The sequence below is a fragment of the Tachypleus tridentatus genome, chromosome 9, assembly GCF_004210375.1.
Source record: "Tachypleus tridentatus isolate NWPU-2018 chromosome 9, ASM421037v1, whole genome shotgun sequence".
NCBI lineage: Eukaryota > Metazoa > Arthropoda > Merostomata > Xiphosura > Limulidae > Tachypleus > Tachypleus tridentatus.
This window is the reverse complement of record NC_134833.1, coordinates 114,609,409-114,635,733: the sequence shown is the minus strand read 5'-3', so window position 1 is coordinate 114,635,733 and position 26,325 is coordinate 114,609,409. Positions and strand designations below refer to the sequence as shown.

The 26,325-nt window shown below is 33.7% G+C and overlaps 1 protein-coding gene across 2 annotated transcripts; it reads right to left on the bottom strand.

Moving 5' to 3' along the window:
• Positions 1-214: 214 nt before the first annotated feature.
• Positions 215-14,614, bottom strand: LOC143226100 (GTP cyclohydrolase 1 feedback regulatory protein-like). 2 transcript variants are annotated; one of them, XM_076456605.1, is made up of 3 exons: positions 14,457-14,614; positions 5,890-5,984; positions 215-836 (listed from the first exon to the last, which is right to left on the bottom strand). In XM_076456605.1, the coding sequence occupies exons 1-3, from the start codon at positions 14,490-14,492 to the stop codon at positions 710-712; spliced, it is 258 nt and encodes an 85-aa protein (XP_076312720.1). In that variant the 5' UTR covers positions 14,493-14,614; the 3' UTR covers positions 215-709. The 2 variants fall into 2 exon arrangements, with proteins under 2 accessions (XP_076312720.1, XP_076312721.1); XM_076456606.1 differs by lacking the exon at positions 14,457-14,614 and adding an exon at positions 13,770-13,794.
• Between the last annotated feature and the right edge of the window lie 11,711 nt (positions 14,615-26,325).

Genomic DNA, 26,325 nt, shown 5'->3' with positions numbered 1-26,325 from the left:
GCATTATTAGTTTGCTTAAGACTGTGAATTACCATGTTATGAACACCAAAAAAAAAAGAACAAAAAAAAACAACATAAGGAATGCTCATTAAATGTAGCCTTTTAAAAAAATTTATTTCTGTTTTTAAGTTTGAAATTTAGTCTAAAACTTGCTTGTGAAGAACAAAAACAAAACATTAGGTGTTAGAGATATATAAAACATATTTCCAAAAACATTTCTTTGCAATACATTTTATTACATAGAAAAATAAACTAACTTTAGAAATAACATCACCAAGTCCAATGTTATTTTCATTCATAAAAGAAAAACATGATAAAAATATTACAAGTTATTTAAAACAGGATATTTATGTAACAGGTTAAAATAATTGCTTAGTTTGGAGAGACTATATAGCAACCTCACATTTGTAGGAGTTTTATGTTCAAACAGTGCACTTTATACAATCAGACTCTTAAAGTATTATGTTTACAAAATAAGAAAGTTGCATAAACATTGTTAATGTTCATGATAACAAACTACATTCAACAATTAAAAGTGTTGTGAAAATATTTGAGTTTATAACATGATAAACTTTCAACAAGAATTTGTTTACTGTTTTCTTTTGCAGAATTACTATTTCCTGTGTAAATTTACTATTGGGTCACCAACTTTTGATGTTGTATCTTGGTCATAGCAATGATGAAAAGAAGTATTTTTTTCTTTAGTATTTCAGCTCTCTTTGTGAAGTGTCCAGATGCAGGTCTGTCCAATTCCTGTCATTGCTACTACACGATAGCCCTTCTCTTCCAGTTTGTTGAGTACATGACGAGGAGCGTGATCACAACTGTATTGGTAACTGGGAAATAATTACAGCATATAGCTACAATTTAAACAATGCCATGAAAACTTAGAGATCATGAAACTAAAGCATATAGCAGTTCCCACTTTAAACATTTTGGCATACACAGCCAGATAGTGAATATTAAAAAGTAACAATGTCTCATGATATCATCATTTTTGTATAACATAATAGTAATAATAATGGTGAGGAGCTTAATGAAACCTACATTTTGATGTTCATTAGCCTATGTTACAGTCTTTTTTTTTTAGGTTTTTTAAATTGTGAGCATTGATAAAAATTGCAAAAAGATCCAAATGCATAAAAGTATGACTGACATCTTTTGGGGATGACAAATCTTCAATATATGCCTGGAATTTAATGCAACTCGTATTTTATGTCTGTAACAGTCCAGTTTATTTACACTCATAATCAAACATAAAAAAAAAAAAATAATCATATAACACTAACCAAAGATATTTCTGTATTTTTAATCATTAATTGTGGTCTCAAAGTGAAACAAAATATTTTTGAAATTATTTGGTAACTATTTTTATGTTTTAGACAGCTTCAATAAACAACTATTTCATTTATGTTGATTTCATGTTCTATCTTAGGTTGGTATGCAGCAACAATAACTTCGAATCTTTTTTATTACAACATATTGTGCAGAAAATCTATATTAAATATTTTTATCTAACACCAACTTTAAGTTACTGATTTTTACGTCATTTACACCTAAAATTTTCCAATGAGTAAAAATAATAAAGTTTGCATTTGTGCTTCACATTGATAATCACATTTCCCTTGGGTATAAATATAGGCTGAAACCAACTGTAATAAAGTAACTTATACAAAAACTATGTTTAGAGGAAGTAGCAAGATATTTAAGATTTCCATAATTAACTTCATATACAGGAAGCAGAAGTTATAACCAAGCAACTTCCCAACAAAAAAGAGACCAAAAGAGAACACTGCTAGTACACATCACCTTTCAACCCTCTGATATTAAGTTTGATTCTTTCACAAATCACTATGAATCTAAAATTTCAAATTCATCCAATTCACAGTTGGAATTTCTGTCCTATTGACTTTCTGTATAACTTGATGTTTAAAATATTTGTGTTTTTTTGTTATCACATGTACTGGATATGGTAGTTACAATGTGGATGGCATATTATTACATTCTTTTTATTTTCACTCACAAATTCTTACAGTCATTAACAAATAAATAGAGAACCTTACCCCTAATTTTAGTATTAACAAATAAAAGTAGAAATTATCATAATTAAATGTAATTTATTTAATATTTTATTTTATTCCTCCTTAATTAACACACTCCAGAGGGCTGTATTTCATCATGTATTTTAAAACTTTAAAACTCATCAAATAAAAAAAATATTAACTACATTTCACTAAATGCAAACAGACTATTTTGCCACCTTTAAAAATAACAATGATAAATATCAAAATACTTTACACCAAATGATATCCAATCCAAGATTTAACCCCATTGTCTTATACAAAATAATTTAAAGAAATCTAAACTACCAGCACAAACTACATTATTGGCAAAGTCATTCCACTTGCTAACAATTTTATGACAGAAATATTTCTTCCTAGAAAACTGATGTAACAGTTGAAACAGCTACTAATTTTACCCATTAACTGGTGTAGCAAATATGTAAATTTTCATGCAGTTTCTCCAAGTATACAAGATAATCATATTTATGTTAATCAAATGTCAGAAGTAGAAGTTCATGTAGCTTTGTTCCTGTGCCCGTAACATCTTTATGGAGAAGCATCTCAAGGATAATACACATACACAAATTGGTTTATGGATTTTATCCTGCATTTCTTGGAACAGACTGTGATCTGTGCAGCTTAGAATCATGGTATAATGCACTTGAACCAATTATCTGATTTGAAAGCATGGTATTATATAATTGTTTCTGTCTCTACCCTGTGCAGCTGTGTAAAGTGCCAATTACAAAATCAACCAGTGGTTTAAAAAATAAAACAATTTTGTTAATAGTATTTACTTTTATTTGCTCACTTCTGTTATTTCTCTCCTCTTCTGTTCAAGTGAGATTATTCTCTCCAGTACACTTTCTAAATCATCATTATTGCAGACACTAATACATATTTATTGGATATCAGTGGACCTGAATACCAAACTTGATTTATAGTGATTAATAAGGTATACTCTATTATTCTTCTCGACATGAAAGAAAAAGCACATAAACTAAGAGGCAAGGCTTTCTTATGATGTTTGTTTCTTCCAGTAATGGGCAAAATATGTTTGAGCTTCATAAAAATTTACTAATACTGAATGTAAGAGAATATGATGTTTTAAAGGAAAAAGCATTATTTGAAGACTTGAAATGTTGATTTACTTATGTTTTATGACTGGATATACAGATAATTCTAAAGCTGTAACAGTAAACTGATATATGAATAAAAAGAACAACATGGTTCTTCAAGACTGTCCATGCATATTGACTGTCAATGTACATAACCTACCCTTTATATTTCAGGAAATTAAATAAATTAGAAAAAATAAACTCACTTGTGTCAGACTCTACTAATATGCTGCTCACAACAAATTCTATAAGCTACTTACCTTGTTCAAAACATCTTAACCAGAACCTGGCCTGTCTTGCCCATATCTTAACCATTTGTCCTCTCAAAACAATAGATTGAGAAAAGAAAAGATATCAACCATTCTATTCCAAATCATCTTATTACTCATTCTCTGAGCTTTTTCCAAAACATTACTTCTTTTTTAGCAATTCAGACCAAAACTGTACACAGTAATCCAAGTGAATCTCAACTAGTGATCTGCATATTAATAATTACCTCTTTTACCTTGTACAGAATATATCTGTTGATGCTCCTTAAAATTCTGTTAGCTTTAATATTAGCTTAACTATCTGAGTTACCTACCTACCACTATGCCAAGATCCTATATTTCAGTCCTTCAAGTTGGGTTGGTTTTCATCTACATCAAGTGTGTGGATCCAACTTACGACAACACAAATGCATTATCATCATAATTAAAGAATGGTCCTCCATTGTAGCTGAAGTCATAGGAAGAAAAGGAACAGCACAGAACAGTAGAGGAGTTAATTAAGTGTGATGGAATAGAGAGAGGAAAACATCTAGAGCTCAGATATCTGAATGATGGTAATCAAAAGTGTGAATGAAAAGAATGCAGGTGTTATAAAGAGAAAGAAGCCAACATTCCAAATGTGACACATGAGAAAGCATGCAATATGAAATTAAGGCTCCTGTAAGGCATGAAAGTCAGTAAAGTAGGAAGAACTGGAACAGAATGGAGAGAAAAGGGGAAAGGAACATCTTATGATAATAGGAAAGACAGTAGATAATGTTTAAGACCACTTGACAACCAGCAATAGTGAAGACTGAAAAATTATGGTTGAACAACCACATCAAAAAGACAGAAAAGTGTGCCATGGTAGAATGACTGGAAGGAATGGAGCAACAGATGGACCAATGACAAAAAGTATGCCACTTCTAGTGACAGACAGGCAAAATGAAAGGACAATAAGAATGTGATAAGAATTAAGGAGTCTGATACTGAGGGTGACTGACTTGACAAATTCCACATGTGAAAATAAAAGGATGATATCCCTGTGACATGTGGATGAAACAATAGGTGGAATAACGGGTAGAGAAAGAGAGAATCCAGACACCAATAAAAAAAAAATAGAGGAAACAAAGGCTGAGCTAGCCAAAGAGGACCCAAGGAAGTAGCCAAAGAAGAAGATAGGTATAAAAAAAAAGGTGAGACAAGTCACAGCTGAAAGCATTGAAAGCCAGATTATGAAAGAGGGACCAGAAGAGAGGAAGCTTGAAGTTCAGAGGAGTGACAAAAACATCTCTGAGGGATGCACCCAACCATGAGCACAAAATGGAAAAATGCAGATATATCCTATCTTGGTTGAAGTTATGAAACATCCTGTGAAAATGAGCATTCAACCTCATATATCTCTAATGTTACAAGTCTAACTGACTTGAGATGGGCATTTAGTTCTTAAAGAACTGTGATGGCAATGTTTTGTTAAAGACTAAGATTTTGCCAATCTATTCTATGTTTCCTTTTTGTGGCACTTTCAGGTAAATTGATTTTCCAAAATAGTACATTAAGTATACATCAACTACATAACATACAGTTTAGCAGGATAAATTGTGAAGTAATAGTAAATTTCATTAAAACTAAAACTGTGCTAAGACATAAGTAGCTTGACTAAAAGTATGACACACAATGAAAACAATCTTTACTAATATCATAAACACAGTGTGAGTACTTGGCACTTGATGCTGGGAAGTTGCCTTTACTAGTATTTTAAAATGATCAGGGTGGTATTTTAGGCTTACCAGAGTAACTAGCACTACCCCTAAACTGGTCATTTTGAATAAAACAAAAGATATGTTGTGTGCTAAAGACTTTATCTGACCTACCACTGGAGAACACTACTGCTGACATTCATTTAGATGAAGTATAAGTGAATGACAAAGAACAAAGATAGCTAAAACAAAATCAACTTAATTCCATTCTTGACCATGAGTTCTGCAGAAATTGTAGATACCTATAAATAAATGAACAATTCTGGAAATTTTTACCTTAAAATTACAAAGTAGAAAATACATGGTGCACCTACATATCTTTTTTTTGGAAAAAAAAATTTAGCAGCATATTTCTGACCCTAACCATCCTTATAGACATAATAAAATTGATATCTACTCTCTTGTTATGTATAATCATATTAGCTTATAAAATTAGTTGATTTCAGCAGTAGCTAAGGTTGGCACCTTAAAGTTTAAAAGAATTTATAATTTCCTGAATAAGTAAGTTTAATTTTTACTTTTCATTTCCTTCGGGGATTGCCAGGACAATCTCATAAGACCTAATGGTGTCTCGTTGCAAACTAATATAATGTACGTGTAATATTACAATATATTAGTATTTACTTGAAGATTTAGCCTTTGTTGTGAAAACCATTACTTCAAAAATACAACCAAATAACAACTTGAAATACAGTCTTACTAATCATTTCCTTGTTGCAAGATTTTTCTGGCTCCAAGATAGTTCATAAGCTGCATATCAGAATTAGCATCTCCAACAACAGTTGGCCCTTTCTCCTATGCAAAAAATAATAATGTTGATGTCAGTTTTGTAAATATGTTACTCAACAAATGTGATTTCCACTCATGAACAAGTTATTCAGGTTTATATGGTATAATAAACTTAAGGAATAACTTTTCAAAAAAAAAAAAAGTAAACTGTAATTAGAGATCACATCTAGGAAACAGAATGTACACTTGTTTTGATAGAATAAATCAAAGAATTTAACTGAGTAAAATTTTATTTACTTTGCAATGAAAAAAGCAGTTTTGGATAATAACTTGTGTAAGGGAGCACATTATGCTAATAATAAAAATGGATAATTAGTGGTGTTTTGTAATTGACTATATCTGAATAATTGATTAGTACAGCATTCCTCAAGGTATGGCATATATAGGCAAATAGAAAGTTGCTTTTCCTCTAGTCAGCACTTCAGAAAAAAAAAAAAAAGGGGGTCTTAATCTTTTTCAGCCCAAGACATATTGTGCAACATAATAAGAAAACTTGACCTAACTCACTACTTTTATTGCCACATGAACTGCATAACCACTAGAGCATTGCATGACATACTGTCTCACATATCTACACCAAAGGAACAATAATACGCTTTGGTTTTGTCCACAAGACTAATTTATATAATCAATACACTTCATTTATTCATATATTTTTCTCACGAGTTTTCCAAAATTCTGAAGTGCAACTGTTTCTGTATGGAAGCAAACAACTCTGCCACAGTGCATTGGTTGGGAAACAATGCCCTAATGAGTAATCCAAAATTCATACAAGTAGGAAATAGCTATAACAGCTTTGCCATAAACAGGCCTAGCAACATTAGTGGCAATTGCAATCAACCAAAGACCTTGGAATCATTAGCCACCCGACCCCTATCCTACATCACTAAACAAGCTTGAAATAGGAAAAAAAAAAAAAAGCAGTTAAGGCTACAATGGAATTATTCATAGACACTAATGTATTGCAGTAAATATTATAACATAAAAGCATACTCATTGTGAACAAAGAAACAACCCTATCTATTAAGTTTAAGTTGCAACTTTCAGAATACAGACTTCACTAATCTCTGTGTTATAACTTCACATTGGAAATGTTAAAATATCAGAACAGATGGTGAAAATAAGCCATTAACTCAATTGAAGTCACAGTTTCATATCTTAAGACAATGACTCTCAAACAGTAAAACTTTAAACAGATATCAACGTCATTCATACTTAACCAATAACTTCATATGTACTGTCAGATTTTACATGAAGGCTGTGATTCTTTACAGGTGTTTGTGACTTATTGACAATAAATTAAACAATAAATGGACAAAGCACAATCCACTTGTTTTACAATAATATGTGCAAAACAAGTCAAATGTATATACAAATATTTGTTACACTATAGGTTAACAAGGTTGTATCCAGAGCTTTAAGTAACTGTTATCATTTCATCACAGTCTACACAGGCTGGTTCAATTACTATTAAAACACAAGACATTATTATTCAGTATTCCTGTCGTTGCAATATAAATTGGAAAGCTCACTTCAGAAATTGATCACTACAGCTAAACTGACAATCATATAGTCTTAACTTCACATTTACTTTCACTAACTTACTTTTCTTCCTCTCTATATCTGCCTGTATTTAAAACACATGATAGAGAAATCTAGAAATATCTTGCTCTCTGGTAACATCACACAAACAAGAAAAATCTTAGAAACTCCAAGTAAGATGGCATCAACAATATTGCAAAAGCCTAGTACAATTACATAATGTATGACTTGTAGAGAGTTATGTAACAAACTTGTCATAAATTTTGCTTTTAAATTAACTTTTAGTACTTGTCATAAAAACTAAGTAATCATTAAATATTATACTACCAAATAAATTAAATAATCATTCTTAAACTAAACAGTCTTCTGTATCTATCAAGAATCTAAACATTATATCAATGTCCAAAAGTCCACATGTTAACAATTTTAACAAATAATTATTAAACTTGCACACAGAGCTAGGTGTAGGTGTTTTCTTATAGCAAAGCCAGATTGGGCTATCTGCTGAGTCCATTGAAGGGAATCAAACCCCTGATTTTAGAGTTGTGAATCTGTAGACTTACTGCTGTACCAGCAGGGGACACATACAGAGCTAGATTTGGTGATTCAAATATTAGTGGAAATAAGTATAAGTTTTGAAAGTGTAAAACATCTATTTACAAACTTGTTTTTATTACTATTCACCACCAATTAGATCCTTATATTATACTTTATTAAGAAGTTTTGTTTTTGTTTGTATAGCACTTGAAAGAACAGACCAAAAAATTTGATGAAATCATTCATTTTCTATGTTAAATGTATAGGGGCCTACAGCAGTAATTTGTAGAAAGGAGAGGTTTAGTAAAGGGTAATAACATACAAGGATTGTATCATGTAGCCAGGACACCACTGTATCAATACATCATCTGGTATGATTTATGTATTTTTACAAATGTTGTACTTTTTCTACAATGAAAATGTGTTTCCAATGGGTACTTACTTTTGTTAACTAAAAGAACTATTATCATTTATATGCATGTCCTCTATATGCATTGTTTATTTTATGCATGTTACCAACCTTTATGTACCCTCCACCAATAAGAATTAACATATTCTCATAACATGTGACTCCTTCTACCCAATTCTACTGAACTATCACTTTGAGATTTTACACAAGATGGAGGCACTGGTTTTCAGTGGGGAGGCAGGTTGGGAAGAGAGAAAGGACACCACAGAAGGAAGTTATGCAGGCAATATAGCAGAGTAGAGCATGTACAAGACAGAGAAGTCTATCAAGATCAGGATGAAGAAAAAGATGTAAAATAGAAGAAAGCAGCTAAACAGAGGAGTTATAACCACAAACTGCTAAAGTGTTAGAAAGGAAAACAATCCATAGAAAGAAGCAGCTATGGAAGAGGTTAAATTTTGAGTGAAGCATCTGTGGCAAATAAATAGACCACAAATGTCTTGGGAAAGTTTCAAATATAGGCAAAGTGAGATGGTTTATGACCACATTAATATACCCATCTGAAAGAGCATCCTATCATGGCATATGATAAATCCAGAAGGAACACATCTACAGGCAAAGCGTACAAGAAATAAATACCTGTGGGATCAGGAAAAATGAAACGTGAGAGACAGTACCACTCATAAATCCAAAACTAAGGTGATGAAAAACCCATTATCCAAAGGTCAAGAGAAGAAATCTGCACAGTAAAGAACAGTGGATTGATCAGGAGAAAACCCTAGACTCAGACACCAATGATGAAAAAATTTCATGCATTGAGAAATTTTTGTGTAGGAAGGATGAATGAAACAAGCTGGAAAAGGGACTAACCATTCAGAGAAGCCAAATCAACTTACCAATGACTAGAGAAAAACCAGGCATGAAGACAGAAAACAGGAAACTCTGGGTAAAAAACCAGTGACTGCAGATAGCAAAGAAGGGACAGAGGAAAAGGTAATGGAGGAGGAAGCTGGAGCAGCTGTGGTTTCCACAGCTGAGATAGCCTGAAAAAAGCTATCAGAAGGACTGAACATGGAGTGTCAAAGATGAACAAAAGCATAAGTCTAAACTTGGCTGAAATATTAAGAGCCAGAGTAAGATAAGGAACCAAAGACCTAAACCAAGGCAATTTATGTTTAAGAGACAAAGCAAAAGCCTTGAAATGAGGAGTACCCCACTGAACTCAAAGCCACTGGAAAACCAAAGGATTACAAAACCACTTTATTGTATAAATGTTGTCTAGAGAGAAATCCAATTCACAAAAAGAGTAAAAGCACCCAGAACATGACATGCAATAAAAGGAATATAAATAGCATGGGCTCAAAATGAAGACTATATGGATACAGAGGGAGAGAGAATATATGCCACTCTGGTGATTGAGATAAGCAACCACTGAAGAAAAGCTGGAATGGATCATTACCAGATGATTTCTGGCCAGAGGAAGAAAATAAACCAAAACACAAATACTGACCAAATATCCTGAATATTCCAGTTGATCAATCATACACTCCCATCACCAAAGAAATGCATGCATCCATGAAAGAGGGAAAATTAGATGAGGAGAAGGAAGCAGGATACCTACCGATGCACGAGTCAACAAGACAAAAAGAAGGGAAATTTAAGCAGATAAAGGATCCCTGAAAAATTCCACTCATAATGAAAAGCCCACAAAACAGCCTGGCCTAAGAGAAAAAGAGCCAATATGGAAGATCACATCCAGAAAAGTGATAGAACTTGGAAAACTGTAATTGAACTGAAAACATGTCCATAAATGTTGAATAAAATAAGATAAGAAGCCCCTGAAAGAGAGACAAGTAGATAAGAAATAGAAAGGAATAGATGTGTCTCATAGCTCCACCTGCAACAAATGTGCAACCGAAGAGTAAAGGGTCATGTGCTGATGCACAAATTACATACAAGATTTCAAAGTCTCAGGTACATGACCAAAAACATATCACAAAAAACATGCAAATCCCAAAAAGAAAGAGACAACAAATGAATCTGAGACAAGGTTACATCATGACTAAGAAAATCCCAACTACAGTGAAACCACATGTGTGAAGCAAAAACCAAAAAACCAAAGATAACAAATGAGCCAACATTGAGGTGATAGAAAATCATAGAAAAACATGGAATAAAATGAAACATGACATGCCTGATAAATTATGTCAAAAATGACATACAATGCCTTGCTTAATATGCAGGAGGGGTAGAAAAAAAAAGGTAAAATGAGGTGGTGCAAAAATACTATCAAATCTTCATTAACCCTGTTTGACTTGTTCAAGAGAATTAGTGGAATATGTTCAGGAGAAGAAGATTGCCCCTACAATGAACAATCTCAAGATGGTTACAGCAGAAAAAACTAGGGATCTCCCCACCTGCAGCCTATGGAAACAATGATAGAAGTAAAACACCTGAAGTGGGAACATGAACCTCAGATTTCATTGTAGAAATATATAAACAAAAGTGTTTGATGTAAAATATGTTAGTGTGAAAAACGAGAAAGACTGGGAAATTAAAAGATTTCTACAATATAAAGAAAATCAATATTAAAGAAATCCCACTTTGGAAATTAAACTATTGAAATCATGATTCACACAAAGAGCATCAAAATACTGCCAAACAAGAAGTAATACTTTAGTAGAGAACAGAGGGAGTTGCTTGCACCACAAGAGTATGTCACACTCTTACTGGAGAAATGTTGACACAATGATTTGCATGACTTACGTACTGAAACCAGTCAATTCCTACGGAAAAGAGATAGACGGTTTGAGGCATGGTTAAAAACATTTTCATATAGAGAGCAGAACTGAATGAGAATAGCTATTTATGCAAATGACAGTAATGTATTGCATTAGAATTTGGCAAGCTTTCAGTAAAGTATTTTGTACAAAAAAAATAATAATCAGAATTTCTAATAAAGTACTTTTCCTAAAAATTGATTCAATAAAGGAAGATGAGTATCGAGTTACCTTCATTTTCTTTATTGAAAACATTACATGCAAAGTAACATAAATTAACAATAACAAAATAAATATAGATAGTAACTTTTTTTTATTTTACTTTACTTGCTAGGTGTCCTTTAGTTGACTAAACTTAAAAATTTGAGAAAGCACTGAAAAATGTGAAGCATTTAAATAAGACTAAGTAATATGGATAATAAATTACAGACAGGACTGTCAAGTTTTTTAACAAACTGTTGGTAAAACTTCTGTAGCTAAATACATATCATATCAAGACATTAATATCTAGGTACATGAGCATACAATAGATTGATATTTGAAATTTTTCTCAGTTATCCCTAATTCACAAATTTTAGTTTTTAATTTAATAATAGAGTAATGAATACTTCAGACCACACATTAGACAATGGTACTGCAGAGAAAAGTTTCCAAACAGGAATATTTGTTATAATGTATTATAACAATAAACACAAAATAACAGTAACTGACCAAGATTATATTAAATTACACACATAACTGGAATACCTAAGAATCATATTTTGCATATGTGTGCAGCTACTGAAATAAAACAAAAGGGAAAGGTCTTACAATTTTCCCTGACTTTTGTCCCCTATTCATACTTCTAAGTTTCTGAATTCATGATACCATGCTACAAATCCTGTAACAAGCAAAGCCACAAGGAATTTTATGCCTAAATGGTTTAAAAAAAAATGTGTTTGTCAATGTGAGTGTCCAAGAAACCTGTTGGTACTTATGGGGATAAAGTTGGTTACACACATACAAATATTACACATTTAAAAAAAATTATACTTTTAGTTAATAAATTCAATTTTTGTACGGTAATCTTATAAATGCATGAAAATAGATTCTAACACCTTGTTTCTTTTACCAACGAATAGTGGGATTGACTGTCATATTATAATGCCCCCACGGCTGAAAGAGTGAGCATGTTTGGTGGGGCAGGGATTCGAACCCGCAACCCTCAGATTACAAGTTGAGCTCCTTAACCACCAGGCCATGCCGAGTCTGAATTGGGCTCTTACAGGATGATAATGGCAAGTTTTTTGGAGAAGTTTTTTTAAAAAATAGGTTAGGTATATTCTTAGCCGTACACATTCTATGGGAAACAAAGGAGTGTGTGTGTGTGCTTTCCTTATAACAAAGCTACATCGAGCTATCTGCTGAGCCCACAGAGGGGAATCAAACCCCTAATTTTAGCATTGTAAATCTGTAGACTTACTGCTGTACCATTGGGAGACAGGGAAATAAATGAATTAACCTGAATCATGTAGATATTAATTCCTCAATGATAAATAGAAAGATGAAAAGCAGATAGAGCATGACAAAGTTTACCCTAGGATTATAAAGAACTAGTGATCAGATATGTACACATCTGTCCTTCATTTCTGGTAGGTTAAGAGTCAGCGTTCAGGCTCTGAGGACTGGAGAACTATTAATGTTGTTCATAATTTTAAAGAGGATGACAAAATTTACCCTGAATATCATAATCCAATTAGTCTTACTTCTGTAACAGGAAAATTTTAAGAATCTAATTTAAAAAAAGTTTCATGAACTCCTTTAGTAAAGTATGATATTATAAATAAACATCTGTAATAATTCTATGAGAAATCCTTCCTTACTAAAATGTTAGTTTTTTTAAAAGAATTCTATTCATTATCTGTATGACGGAAAGTGAATCGGCTTACCGTACTTGGATTTTTAGTACATTTTTTATTAGATGGCAGACAAAAAAATTAGCTAAGAAAATCACATGTGTAGGGGTTAGGAAAATACTTATTAACTGGATTATATATATGGTAGCAGGAAGGGAGGAAATAAAAGTTATTATGAATGGAATCCAATCAAACTACTTGTTATTAATTTATAATTGGAGAGAACCAGTGATCTTGGGCCTCTTTTTGTTTGTTTTTTCATAAAGGATATTGAGAGGACATAATTAGTGAATTATGCTAATAAAATTAACCTCTTAGGTATAATTAGTAAAGTGTTCTGATAAAATTAATCTTTCAGAATGTTTAATACTGACAATACTGAGTTAGTTAAAAAAGAATTGGATTATTGGATAAGCTGGGCAAATATGTGGCATATGATCCTTTATTACAGAAATACAGTATAATGTATGTGTTATAACTTAAACCATATGTTCAAAACATATAGGACCCACTCAACAGCATGACTAAAGAAAATGGTTTTGGCAGAATGGGGGATAAGTCACCCAAGCCATTAAAACCTTTTCCTGTTGGTTGTAGTAAAACTAATAGAAACTTATGTTATACTTACAGGCATATTAATTACCAGACAAGAGGAAATATCTATACAAATCACAGTTAGTCCCCATCTGGAACTCAATGAGCAATCTTAGCTTGCTAATCTAAACCTATAAGATGCAAACTATATCTCCTCCCCTAATGAGGGTCATACACACTACAAGTTTTAAAATAAAGAAGTTTTGAATCAAGCAAAGAAATACTAAAACTATGAAGTAATACAGTAACAAAAATTAACATAAGAAAATGACGGAGAGGTGTAACAAAACACATTTTTGGAAGGAGGCGCCATAAAATGTTTACCTGAGCACCTATGATCTAAGAGAAACTTTCAAACTTTGAATCAACGTGTTCATGCGATTCCGAGAGATACTAGTTTAGTACATTAGTAATAATATTACTATTACTACGACCAAGTAATCGTAAAATTTAAGTCTTACTAAAATGTGCTTTTAACTTCTCTTTCATATGGTCTCTTGTTGCCCGTAACTTACATTGTGGAACTTCGTGAAAATTATAATTTTCACATCAGCCTAATTAAAACTAAAAGGTCTTACTACTTACTTTTCTACAGCATTGTTGTTAGCGTTACACTTAAAGTTACTGATTATTTTTTTAAAGTTGTAATTGACATAACTAACTTGCTGTACTAATCAGAAAAAAACAATCAAATATGTTTTGCGTTCCGTTTCACACTTACTAATGTGATCTGAGTAGAAATAACCACATACGGCATGTTCAAAACTATCAAGTTCTATCTTAAAACCTACTTCCAAAACTTTTTAACGCATATGATACCCCTGGTCTGCGTCAGTCTAACTAAATTGATACCATCCTTGAACCACGTTGAATCACGTCTTTATATATATATATAAGGATGCTACAAATATTGAGAGACATTCAACCAATAACTGCTGCCATACCAACTTTCAAATTAACTACTCGTTTCAATGTCGTTTTTCAGCTGGCTCAAAAAATATTAAATGATATTAACTTTAGGATTTCAGGTTAGGTTTGTTTGTTTAGAATTAGGCACAAAGTTACACAATGGGATACCTAGGTGCTGCCCATCATGGGTATCGAAATCCGGTTTTTAGCAGTGTAAGTCCACAGACATATCGATGTGCCACTGGGGAGCAGGTTTGTTTATTTTTATGAATTTCATGCAAAACTATGCAAGGGTTATCAGTATTAGCCAGAAGCGTAGATCCTGGGGGGATATATCCCTCCTTCATTTTAGGTGGGGGATATGGTGCCTACAGTTTGGTCTGTTGAATTGTTTTATTGCATCATAGGCCTACAAACTGAGTGTTTGTTCTTGTGATTCTCGTGTTCTTACCAATCAAATTACATAATTAGGCCTAGATGTATACTTTTTCAGTAGCCGAAATGTACATCTTTAATACAGGCGTGCTTCTAAGTTTTTCGATCAAAGCAATAGTTCGTATCAGTCAGTAAGCCTAAGGATACATGCAAGGCTTGCAAGCACTATCACAGAATCTACCTACGCCTTGTACGTAGTGTAAGATTAAGTAAAATTTTCATCACAACAGATTGAACAGAGCATGAAATTCGAAAATATTACTCCTAAGCGTAAACTCATGTGATCTAGATCTGGCAGGCCATTTGTAACTTGTAGCTGCATCAATCTTATGTGTATATTGTGCGGTTTCCCTACGCCATTTGTTCTTATGCATGTCTAGTCGGTTTTATTGTCGAACGCCTCACTCTCCTTAGCTGCCGAAGTCGCTGACCATAATGTACGTTTAGTGTACAGTTAACGACAGGTTCGGGCCGCTCGGATCCAGACGCGCCCTACACCACCCTCCTCCGCTCCCTTTAGTCTGAGCCTCGATTTTACAACAGGGCTCATTAGACCTGTGGTTGTGGCCCTCATTAATCCATGAAATTTCAGATTATCACCGCCCTCTAATAAAGTGCTGATGCTTTATGGTAAAAGAACAATATATTCTCTTATCATAGATAGTAAAAATATTGTATTTTCTTGTATAATTAGAACACAAAAGGAGCGATTTCAACGGCCTGAAGCCTCTACTCGAATCATATTGCTAGTTTTTGTTTAGGTGTTTTTATTTAATAGACGTGCTTATAGACATTATATCACAACGTGTTTGCCTTTTGATGAACTTTAACAGGAATATAATATGTTTGTGATTGTTTAAGTATTTTTCGAGAAACTTGCAATTATTTGTGTTGTAACTAGCACACATTATTGTCCCAGCAATGCCCAGGCGGTCAGTCGGCTCAGTAGTCACTGTGAGGTTACTTTCCGCGTTCGACTTAAATACATTGTACAGTCCAGTCCTACTTCCATTCTGTTCTATCTTTGTTCGTTGTACGTTAGAGTTTTTCAATAAAGACTGTATTTTAGCCTGTTGAGTCATCTGGGAAACAGATTCCAATTATGACAAGCAAGCATCTGAAATTTTCCGATATTAGACAGTTCTGCAAGCCAGTTACTAGTACTACAAGTGACAATGCAGATGCAGATAATCCAACAACCTCAAGCAAAGGAATAGAAACTTGCCACACAGAGGAAATACAATGTTCATCAGAGAATGAGTCTGAAAATGCTTGTGCAACTATTACACATCATGAACCACCAGAAAGTTGTGAAACAAGTTTGTGCAGTAATGAAAAATCTGACACTCCACAGATACAGTGTGAAAAGCCATATCATCCAGACGCACAACTAATACCACGACAGAAAGCAAAATCTCAACTTCCAGGGCAAGTGGTTTGATGAGTTCCCATGGCTGCACTTCGACAATCAGACTCAAAAAGTCGTATGCTTTCATTGTGCCAAGGCGGAAAATAAAGACCTTTTTTACAGGGAAATTGGAGAAGCCACTGGAGTATACCTTCATATCCACCGGTTTTTGCAACTGGAAAAAGGCAAAACAGAAATTCAACGAACACCAATCCTCCTCTCAGCACAGATTCGCTATATCTCCAGAAGGTTCACTTGATGTAACTCCAGTGACTGTCCAGCAACATGATGGAAAAAAGAAGCAGCAGGTAGAATGCAAAAGAAGTCTAGCCAAAATATTCAGAAGTTTACGTTTCTTACTGCGTCAAGGTTTAGCATTACGTGGACATACTGATACGGAGAGGAACTTCCTGCAGTTAATGAAGCTCCTGGAAGAGGAAGATCCTGAATTGACGGCCTACTTGTCAAAGAAAACCACATTCACATCACCCCAGGCTCAGAATGAAATAGTGGAGATGTTCAGACTGAGGAACATAGCACACGAAGTGCAGCAAAGTGAAATCTTTGCATTAATGGTTAATGGCACTCAAGATGTTACAGGTGCCGAACAGGAAGCAATATGTGTACGATACGTAGATGAGAACCTTGACGTCCATGAAACATTTCTTGGTTTGTACAGTGTTTCCAATACAACTGGTGAAACAATATCCTCGACTATACTTGATTTACTGACTAGACTGAATTTACCACTGTCAGGATTAAGAGCACAAACTTATGATGAAGCCGCTAACATGAGTGGTGCGTACAGTGGATGCCAGGCAAAAATAAAAGAGAAGCAACCGTCAGCTTTGTTTTTCCACCGCAGAGCACGCAAGGCTAATTTAATAATGCAACATGCAGTTGAAGCTTGTGAATGTGTTCGAGGTTCTATCCAGTGGGTACATGAACTTGGTGTCTTGCTTCAGAGGTCAGGCAAATACAAGACAATCTTTGAAAATATTGTATCATCAGACAGCCACAATGGTCTAGTTAAATACACCTGCCCACTGTGTCCAACACGCTGGTTGTGCTGCCTATCTGCAATTACATGTGCTAATGATCACTACAGTGACATTGTTGATTCTTTGTCTGAATTAGCAAATGAAAAATCAGATGTAGCAGTGAAAGGACGAGGTCTGCTGGACAGATTTGACAAAGGAAAAACAGTTTTAGGATTGTTGATGGCTCAGCTTCCATTAGCTGCATTAGAGGAACTAAACCGTGCATTCCAAGCAAAATCAGCGACAGTATCTAGCATGATTGAAGTATCTGCAATGACAGTTGAGCAATTAAGGATGTTGTGAACAGAGAAAAATTACAACAAGATATTTGATGAAGCTGAGAAAAAGGTAACTTCCCTAGATCTGGTGCATTCGCAGACCCCCCCCCCCCCAGAAGGATCACAGGTGATGGCTCAGCACGCCATTCTGCAATAGCTAGAGATTACTACAGAAGCCAATATTTTGAATTTGTGGACACAGTCGTAGAACATCTGACCACTAGATTCAATGCAGACAACAATGACTTGAGGCAATATCTGGCACTTGAGAACATGATCACATCTGGCAAGATTGACAACTCGGTTATCAACTTCTATCCAGAAATATCTGCACAACGTCTCGAGTTTCAGTTGTCCATGTTCAAAGGAACAACAAAGCAGTATCTCTGAAAGGTGCAAAGAATGCTTACTGTAAAATGCATGAAACAAGCCAGCAGATGTTTAGTGAAATGTTTCTTCTCATGAAAATTTTGCTTGTATGTCCAGTATTCAGCTGCGAATGTGAACGCAGCTTTTCTGCATTAAGACGGTTGAAGACGTGGTTAAGGTCAACTATGTCTCAGTGCCGCCTCAACCATGTGGCAGTTTATCACACTCACAAAGATGAGGTCGACAAGATAAATATAGAAGAGGTTATGAAATAATTCATAAACAGATCATCACAAATGAGGGCTACGTTTGGGAACATGTAGACTAGAGGACTAAATGAATCTTACTTCAATGAAAAGTATGAATAATTATGTGCTACATTGTATTGATGTGTAATTTTCAAGAGTTCGCAAAGGCATTTTAATTATTTTTATCAAACAACATGAACAGTTTTTCAGTAGATATAAACTTATCAAGGGTAATTACTAATTTTATTAATATTTGAAAACGTAATTCATGCAATGAAAGTTATTAGTAACCTTGTCAAGTACAATGACCATCTTTTATACTGTGCAGTGTGCAAAATAACTTTATGTGACAGTTAATTTGTGACACATTTATCTTTATTCTATTGACATTTTGAAAACTGTTCACAACACCTCACTTATACAAACCTACATGAAAACCTTGAAATATCGTGGCAACAAGATTACTCTGTGACTGCATGTTTACAGCTTTCAGGTACTTACGTGGATTGCAAAAATCATCCCCCCCATCGGGTGTAAAAAATCTACGCCCCTGGTATTAGCCGTACCTAATTTAGCAATATAAGACTGGATGGAAGGCAGCTAGTCATCACCATCCTCCGCCAGCTTTTGTGCTATGAATTGTGGGATTGATCATTACATTATAACGGTTATACGGCTAAAATGGCAAGTAAGTTTGGTGGATTCGAACCCGCAAACTTTACATAGCAAGTAGATCGCCTTAACCATCTAGCAATGCCAGCCAGTTTTAAGCCAGCTATGTCAAAATACTTATACCATCACTCTTTCTTTCTTCTCTGTATTCCGAAAATACACTTTGATACTTTTCGGTATACTGATGTAGTATTCTTAAGTGAAGTGACTTCCACCCAGAATGTTAAAATAAAGTTACCAAAACAACACGATCGATATTCTAACAGTATTACAAAGGCAGTCCGAATTATTTGAGCCTGACAGGGTTTGAGAAAGATAAAGAATGGACGCAATGAAATAATATTTTATTGAAAACAAAACTAAAATAATGTGTGTACAGAAAGCAACACGTTTTCTGGAAATAGTTCTCTTTTATGAAGTTGTACATATTGTTGAAGATTCTCGAAGTTTTTGCTAAATTTAGCACAGACTGAGAAAACAAGGATCATATATACGAAACAACAATGCTGTGTTTTCTCAAAGTACTTGTGCTACCATATGACTGGTGTGTTTTTTCAACTGAAAACTCAAGAAGATTGTAGCCTCGAGCATCATCTGAACAATGAGTGTAAAAGGTCATTGTCTGATCTCACACTCTTATGTAGAATTCACTTGTATGATAATCTCGTGTAAAACTGATTTCTCCCCCCGCCTCAAAGTTCTGAGTTTATCTAAAATTAGCTGAATTTGTACAAAGAAAGAGATGGGAAACAAGTGTAATCACACAGTGAGAATAATCGTTATTTATTAACAGAAGTCAACGGTGTGTTTGTGGGTGTATGTGTGTACTAGAGGATGTTCGTGATCTTTTGTAGCTCTGTGCGAGATCTATGAATTCTGTACACATTCTGCTCCTGTTTGAGAAAGCATCACATCGTGTACTTAATATTATATAGTCATAATTTCCCAGAACGAAATATATTTGTGTGAATTCTGTACACATTCTGCTCCTGTTTGTGAAAGCATCACATCGTGTACTTAATATTATATAGTCATAATTTCCCAGAACGAATAGTGCCAACTGGGTAAATCTTGTTTCTCATTAGAAAGTAAGAAAGGGTCGAATGTCGAGATATCAGCTGATCTACCATTGGGGAAAACTGTTCTCTACTTCACTACACAAAAAGCAACATTTTAGCTGTCTTTCCCATGGATAAACTAGGTGTTGTTTCTGGAGAACGATACAGAACAATGTGTAGCAAGAGCAAATGCAGCCGAAGGAACTTTCATATTATTATAAATATGTTATACTCAGAATAAGAGAACATTTTTTAAAAACCCTCATTATAAGCACAGAATGAAGGTAAGCAAAATATACTATAAAAGAATGACGTTGAAAAATAGATAGCTAAATCAAAGAGGACTTAATGACTTAAGTTCATTACCTACAGCACTGTTGATCATTCCTAACAAAGAGCCCACCGCTGGGACAGCGGTAAGTCTACAGGTTTACAATGCTAAAATAAGGGGTTCGATTCCCCTCGGTGGAAATAGCAGATAGCTCAGTGTGACTTTGCTATAAGAAAACACACACTCACCCAACAAAAAGTAAAGGAGGTTGTATCTTTATGTTACCACCTGACCCGCCAGAAGAAATTATTGCTCTCTAATTCTACTTGCTATGTCTTGACTTTCATAAATACTTCCTATAAGAGGTGTACATGATACCATGGTTGAATGACTCAGGACAATATAGGTAATAGGATGAAAGAACTAAAATACTTATTCTATAACAGTTCTATGTTAAGCCTGCATACTCTTATATGCACTAACGTTTTAAACAATTTCATATACGAGTATAGTTAAAATTCACTCAATTAATATAGTAAAAACACTTGGTATGTCTGAATACTATAAACTTACGAAAATGTGTGACAGCATAAAAAGTAATTTATCTACATTCCTTGCCTTATTTCTCAATAAAATAAACTCTGCATGTGCTGAACTTGTGTACTTCTGAAATTTGTTGAAAATTTTGCTGAAATTAAACTATTCAGTTTTTCCAAGATAAAAGGTAAATAAATTAATGTATTTTTTTTAACTACCAAAACCGTAATAATCCAGGATTAGTGTTTATTGTACATAACACTACCAATTTCGACATTATTTTTCACTCCTGCAACATAAGCATCCTCATATTTTTGTAAACTCACTTTTTCTTACACACCCTTGCTTAATCTTATTATTATCAAGCCTCTGTACTAAAATTATTCTACAATTTTCGGAAGTCTTAGCCATTGTCCACAGTGTTCCATGAATTCCTCACATTTTATGATTCTCTACGTTATTGCACCACTATGTTCACACATAAAATAGTCGACCTTTTCTAACATTGACCATTTTCTTCAAACAGCTTTTGTGGTCATTATTACTCCAAGCATATCATGTCTTTCTCTATGTAGAACTTTATGTTAAAATACTTTAATTTGCGAGTTCTCGGCCAAAGCCTTCATCAGGCAATAATATAGAAAAGTCCATGTATAATTCTACACGTTAATTTACCTATGTTATTGGTCTTTAAAAAATAATTATGCTCACTCTAATTATATATGGGTGTTTTACTTAGTAAGACAAACCAATATTCATTAGTCTCCTTCAAAACACAAAGTTTTAGAGCTGTATACCTTCAAATTCTGTTTTCGTTAACTAAAGCATTACGTTTACACATTTTTGCGACATTTAATTAAAAATCATTTTTCTCAGGTTTTAGTGATATTTAAACATGCGAAGTCTTTGTGTTTTTCCAATTATTCAATACAATTAACTCAATTGAAAACAGTACTGATGGCAAAATACATGTATTATTAACTTTTGAAAATATCGCTATCAATGAACAAAGTCAACTCAATAATTTTAAACTGTATTCAGTAATAACTTACAGTTGTTTTGTTAAGCTATTTATTGTGGTGCAAAGCAGTACTTAGATATAATATAAACAGTCATACCAAAACAGATGCTGTTTATATTTTGGCAACAGTGGTTTTCTTCCTTCGAATATTTCGGAGCAAAATTTGTTTTTATTTTTCGAACTCCAAAACATAACTGGTACTGTTGTAGTAATAACAGATATATTAATTTCACATCCGTATTCAATAGTGTCCACAAGTAATTTGTGTTCAACACAATAATTTGTGATGACGATGAAAAAAACCACTTGTAGAGAAAATTATATATTTAAAAACGGCTAGTATGGATAGAGAAAGCACTAGTAGAGGAACGTACAACGTTTCGACTTCGCAATAGCACCTAGCTGCATCCCATGCTTAGAAATTAAAGCATGTTTAAAAGACCTAGCCAGGAGACTTGTGATACTTTCAACATAAAACAAAAATAACAAAAACAACCGAAAACAACCAACAGAAAGAAGACAACTTCGACAATTCTATTCACATCCAACAGCCAAACGTCCAAGGAAAAATTTAAAAAATTATATTTTCCAGAAACACCTAAAAAAACATCTTAAGCGATATTTTCAAAGATTTTTCTCACAAAACCATCAACATAATTTTACAAAACAGAAAATTAAAAACAGCCTTTCAAAAAAAGACATTAATTCCATCAAAAACCTAAAACAAGACAAAAACATTAAAATTCTAAAAGCAGATAGAGGAAACGCTTTTGTTATAATAAACATGAATGAATATTTCCAAAAAATGAAAAAGTTTCTATCAGACACATACAAATTTAAACCAATACACACAAATCCAACAAGGACACACGAAACGCAACGACACAAAATCCAACTAGAAATAAAAAAAGCAAACATAATTTCAAAAACACTTTATTCCTACCTACGCAAGACAGACTCACGCACACCACAAATATACGGGATCCCCAAACCTCATAAACCAGATTGTCCACTACGACCAATAATGTCCACATAGGAATCGCTTAATTACAACCTTGGGCATTCTTCAAATATGTAACAGCAGCCAACTCATTCATCAAAAACTCCTTTAATTTCAAATATAACTTCAATCACCTTAACCATAAAGCCTTAATGGCTAGTTTCGATGTTATATCCCTCTTTACAGAAGTCCCAACCACTGAAGCCAGCAAGATAGCCTCAGAACTTCATATCCGAGACCCTAACCCATCAATAGACATTCCCAGCAACCCTCATAGAATTCACCACGATGAAAACAAACTTCATGTTCAACAACCACAACTGTATACAAACAAATGTTGTAAGCATGGGCAATCCAGTATCACCAGTTTTAGCCAATATTTTTATGACACAAGTTGAAACACAAGCAATTAACACAGCATTACATCCACCACTATATTGGTACAGATATGTAGACGACACGATTGCGGGATTCAGATCTACAGAACACACATTTAATTTTTTCAATCACATTAACTCTATACATCCCAACATTAACTTCACATGTGAACAGTAAGAAAGCAATCAAATATCATTTCTTAACCTCAAAATTACAAGAACTGACACACAATTCAAAATAGAAATCCACCGAAAAATCACCCATACTGGACTACACATTCCTTGGAACTCAGCACATGAAACAACACAAAAACTCAACATTCTAAGAAACCAAATAAACACAGTCATAAAATTATGCTCACCAGATGAAATTAACGACGAATTTGACAAAATAAAAGAATACTTCATCAACATCAACAAGTTTCCTCCACAAACCGTAGAAAACATTATACGCACACACCTAGACAGAAAGCAAAATCAACTAACAAAAGTAAATATACCCAATGATTTAAAAATTCACGAAACCATATATGGCTGCATACCATATATTCCCGACATCAGCACAAAAATAACCAACATTTGGCAAAAATTAGCAACAAAATACGACATTCCAGTTAATACCAAATTTATTCAAAAAACCAGGCACAAAACTGAAACCTATACTGTGTAAAAACTACACTGACAAACACAATACCAACATTATTTATTTATAAAATGCAATGTGATAACTGCCACGACTTCTATATTGAAGAAACAAGTAGAAAAATTGAAACCAGATTTAAAAAACATAAAAAGTCACCTTCACACGTTTTCGAACACTGCAAATCAAATAAACATAACATAATCATAGAAAACACCCAAATACTAAATAAAGAAACAAACATAAAGAAACGCAAAATTAAAGAAGCTTTATTTACATAGCAACTCAAGCCGAAAATAAACCAATACAAACGAACACCTTTATACCTATATTAATAAATATATCTAACATCTAAGCACGCCCTATACTTCCCTACACTCCGTTACACAACCGCCTTCAAACATGTGGTCAGCTACCGGTCAGTAACTCTTTCTTTCTTTGTGAACCTGACGATGACCGAAGAAGGTCGAAATGTTGTTCGCTCCTCTACTAGTGCTTTCTCTATCCATACCAGCCGTTTTTAAATATATGTGTTCAACACAAATCTGCGCTAGCCCTCCCTAATTTAGCAGTATAAGATCAGAGGGAAGGCAGCTAGTCATCACCATCCACCCCAACCCTTGGGCTATTCTTTTACCAGCGAATAGTGGGATTGACCATAACATTATAACGACCCCACGGCTGAACGTGCGAGCATGTTTGGTGTGACGTGGAATCGAACCCGCGATCCTCGGATTACGAGTCGAACACCTTAACCATGCTGTGCCTCATTGTTTTGAACGGAGTTTGAAACAAGACACAGACTAAACACAAAGTAAACAAAATAAAAATAATCTTTATTTAGAACAAACGTCAATCAAAGTGACAAGCATGCCCTCAGGGCTTGTGGGGTCAGGGAGTCATTTGGCCATCCATTTCAGAAAAAAAAATCATAAGCTTTCCAAGGGAGATTTGAGGAAAAAAGAAAAAGGGAGGAAGAAAAAAAAACGGAGGAAAAAGAAAAGAAAACATGGAAGGGATAGAGAGACAGAAAAATCATCGTAAAAATATCAAGATTTGACTTTTGTTTTTTCTTCACTCATTTCCTTACCATTTGAGTGCGTGCATGTCAAGTAAACTATTGAACAATGGATCAAGCGAGATGATGCAACGACTAATGTAATTCTGTATTTATTTTTTCTTTTACGTCTCATTATGGTTGAATAATAAATATATAGAATGTTTTTCTGCTTTTGTAATTAATATTTATTAATAAACACATAAAATATATAAACATAATAATTTTTTTTGTTTTTATAATTAATACTTATCTTGTGATGAAATTTTTAGAAGAAAAATAAAAATTTCAATGCCTTTTTTGATGAGAAAATCTGGTGATGCGACAGTCAACACCGTTAAGTCACTAGCGACAAAAGTGATTTTTCGAAGCTAGGGGATGAAGCCACAAATTTGATGAAAGGCATAAAATAAATAATTAAGGAAGAACAAAGATAACAGTTTCAAAAACTGACCATTCCTCACCGTCAAATAGCGACAGAACGACTCTTAGAAGCTGGATTTGATTCTGCTACTGCAGATTTTCATAATCCAACTTTTTATGCAAGAGACTTTGTCTTCTTTACTACTGTTCAAGCTTTAAAAGAGCAAATTCAATCTCGTTTTGATGAAAATGATCAAAGTACTCTTTGCAGTTTCTCTTTTGCCTTAATGCAACCAGAAAAAGAAGATGCTACAGATGATGTGTCATTACTTTTTTACTTTTATGGACTGCATGAGAATCAGTTTTCTTCAGAAAAACAAAAGACTGTGGTTGGTCTTCTCGATTAAAAATAACAAAATCTCCATTTGTCTTCTGGATATAAGTTGTCAAAATGAATTTATGAGACTGGCATCTCTTAACTCCTTCCAACTTATTTTCATTTAGTGCAAATATTTAGCACTGTTACAGCCACATTCTATTATGTTGGAATATAATTCTCTGCTTTACGTCGAATCAAAACTTACTTACGCTCTACCATTGGACAAGAAAGACTGTCTCATGCCACCAATTTAAATACTGAACGGGAAATAATAAATTTTGTGATGGAGTATAAAATCTAAGAGATTATCATTGCTTTTGCTCATGAGAAGAATCGTGAAAACTTATTGCTTAGTTTAATTTTATTTGGTCTTATATTATATGCGTTAGAAAAGTAAAAACACTAGCTGCAATGAAAAATTTAAGTTTACGGTTTTTGATTCTTAAAAGTAAATATATGTTGTTACATTTTCAGAGCAATCAAGGTACTGAAAATTTATGTTTACGTTTTTTGATTCTTAATAACAAG

What these genes read in the sequence shown, in the direction of transcription:
- LOC143226100 (XM_076456605.1), bottom strand. Translation starts at nt 14,492, where the DNA reads ATGCCGTATGTGGTTATTTCTACTCAGATCACATTA. An exon ending in TTTCTACTCAGATCACATTA is followed by an intron (nt 5,985 to 14,456) that starts GTAAGTGTGAAA and finishes TTTTTTGCATAG; the next exon opens with GAGAAAGGGCCAACTGTTGT. An exon ending in TTGCAACAAGGAAATGATTA is followed by an intron (nt 837 to 5,889) that starts GTAAGACTGTAT and finishes ATTATTTCCCAG; the next exon opens with TTACCAATACAGTTGTGATC.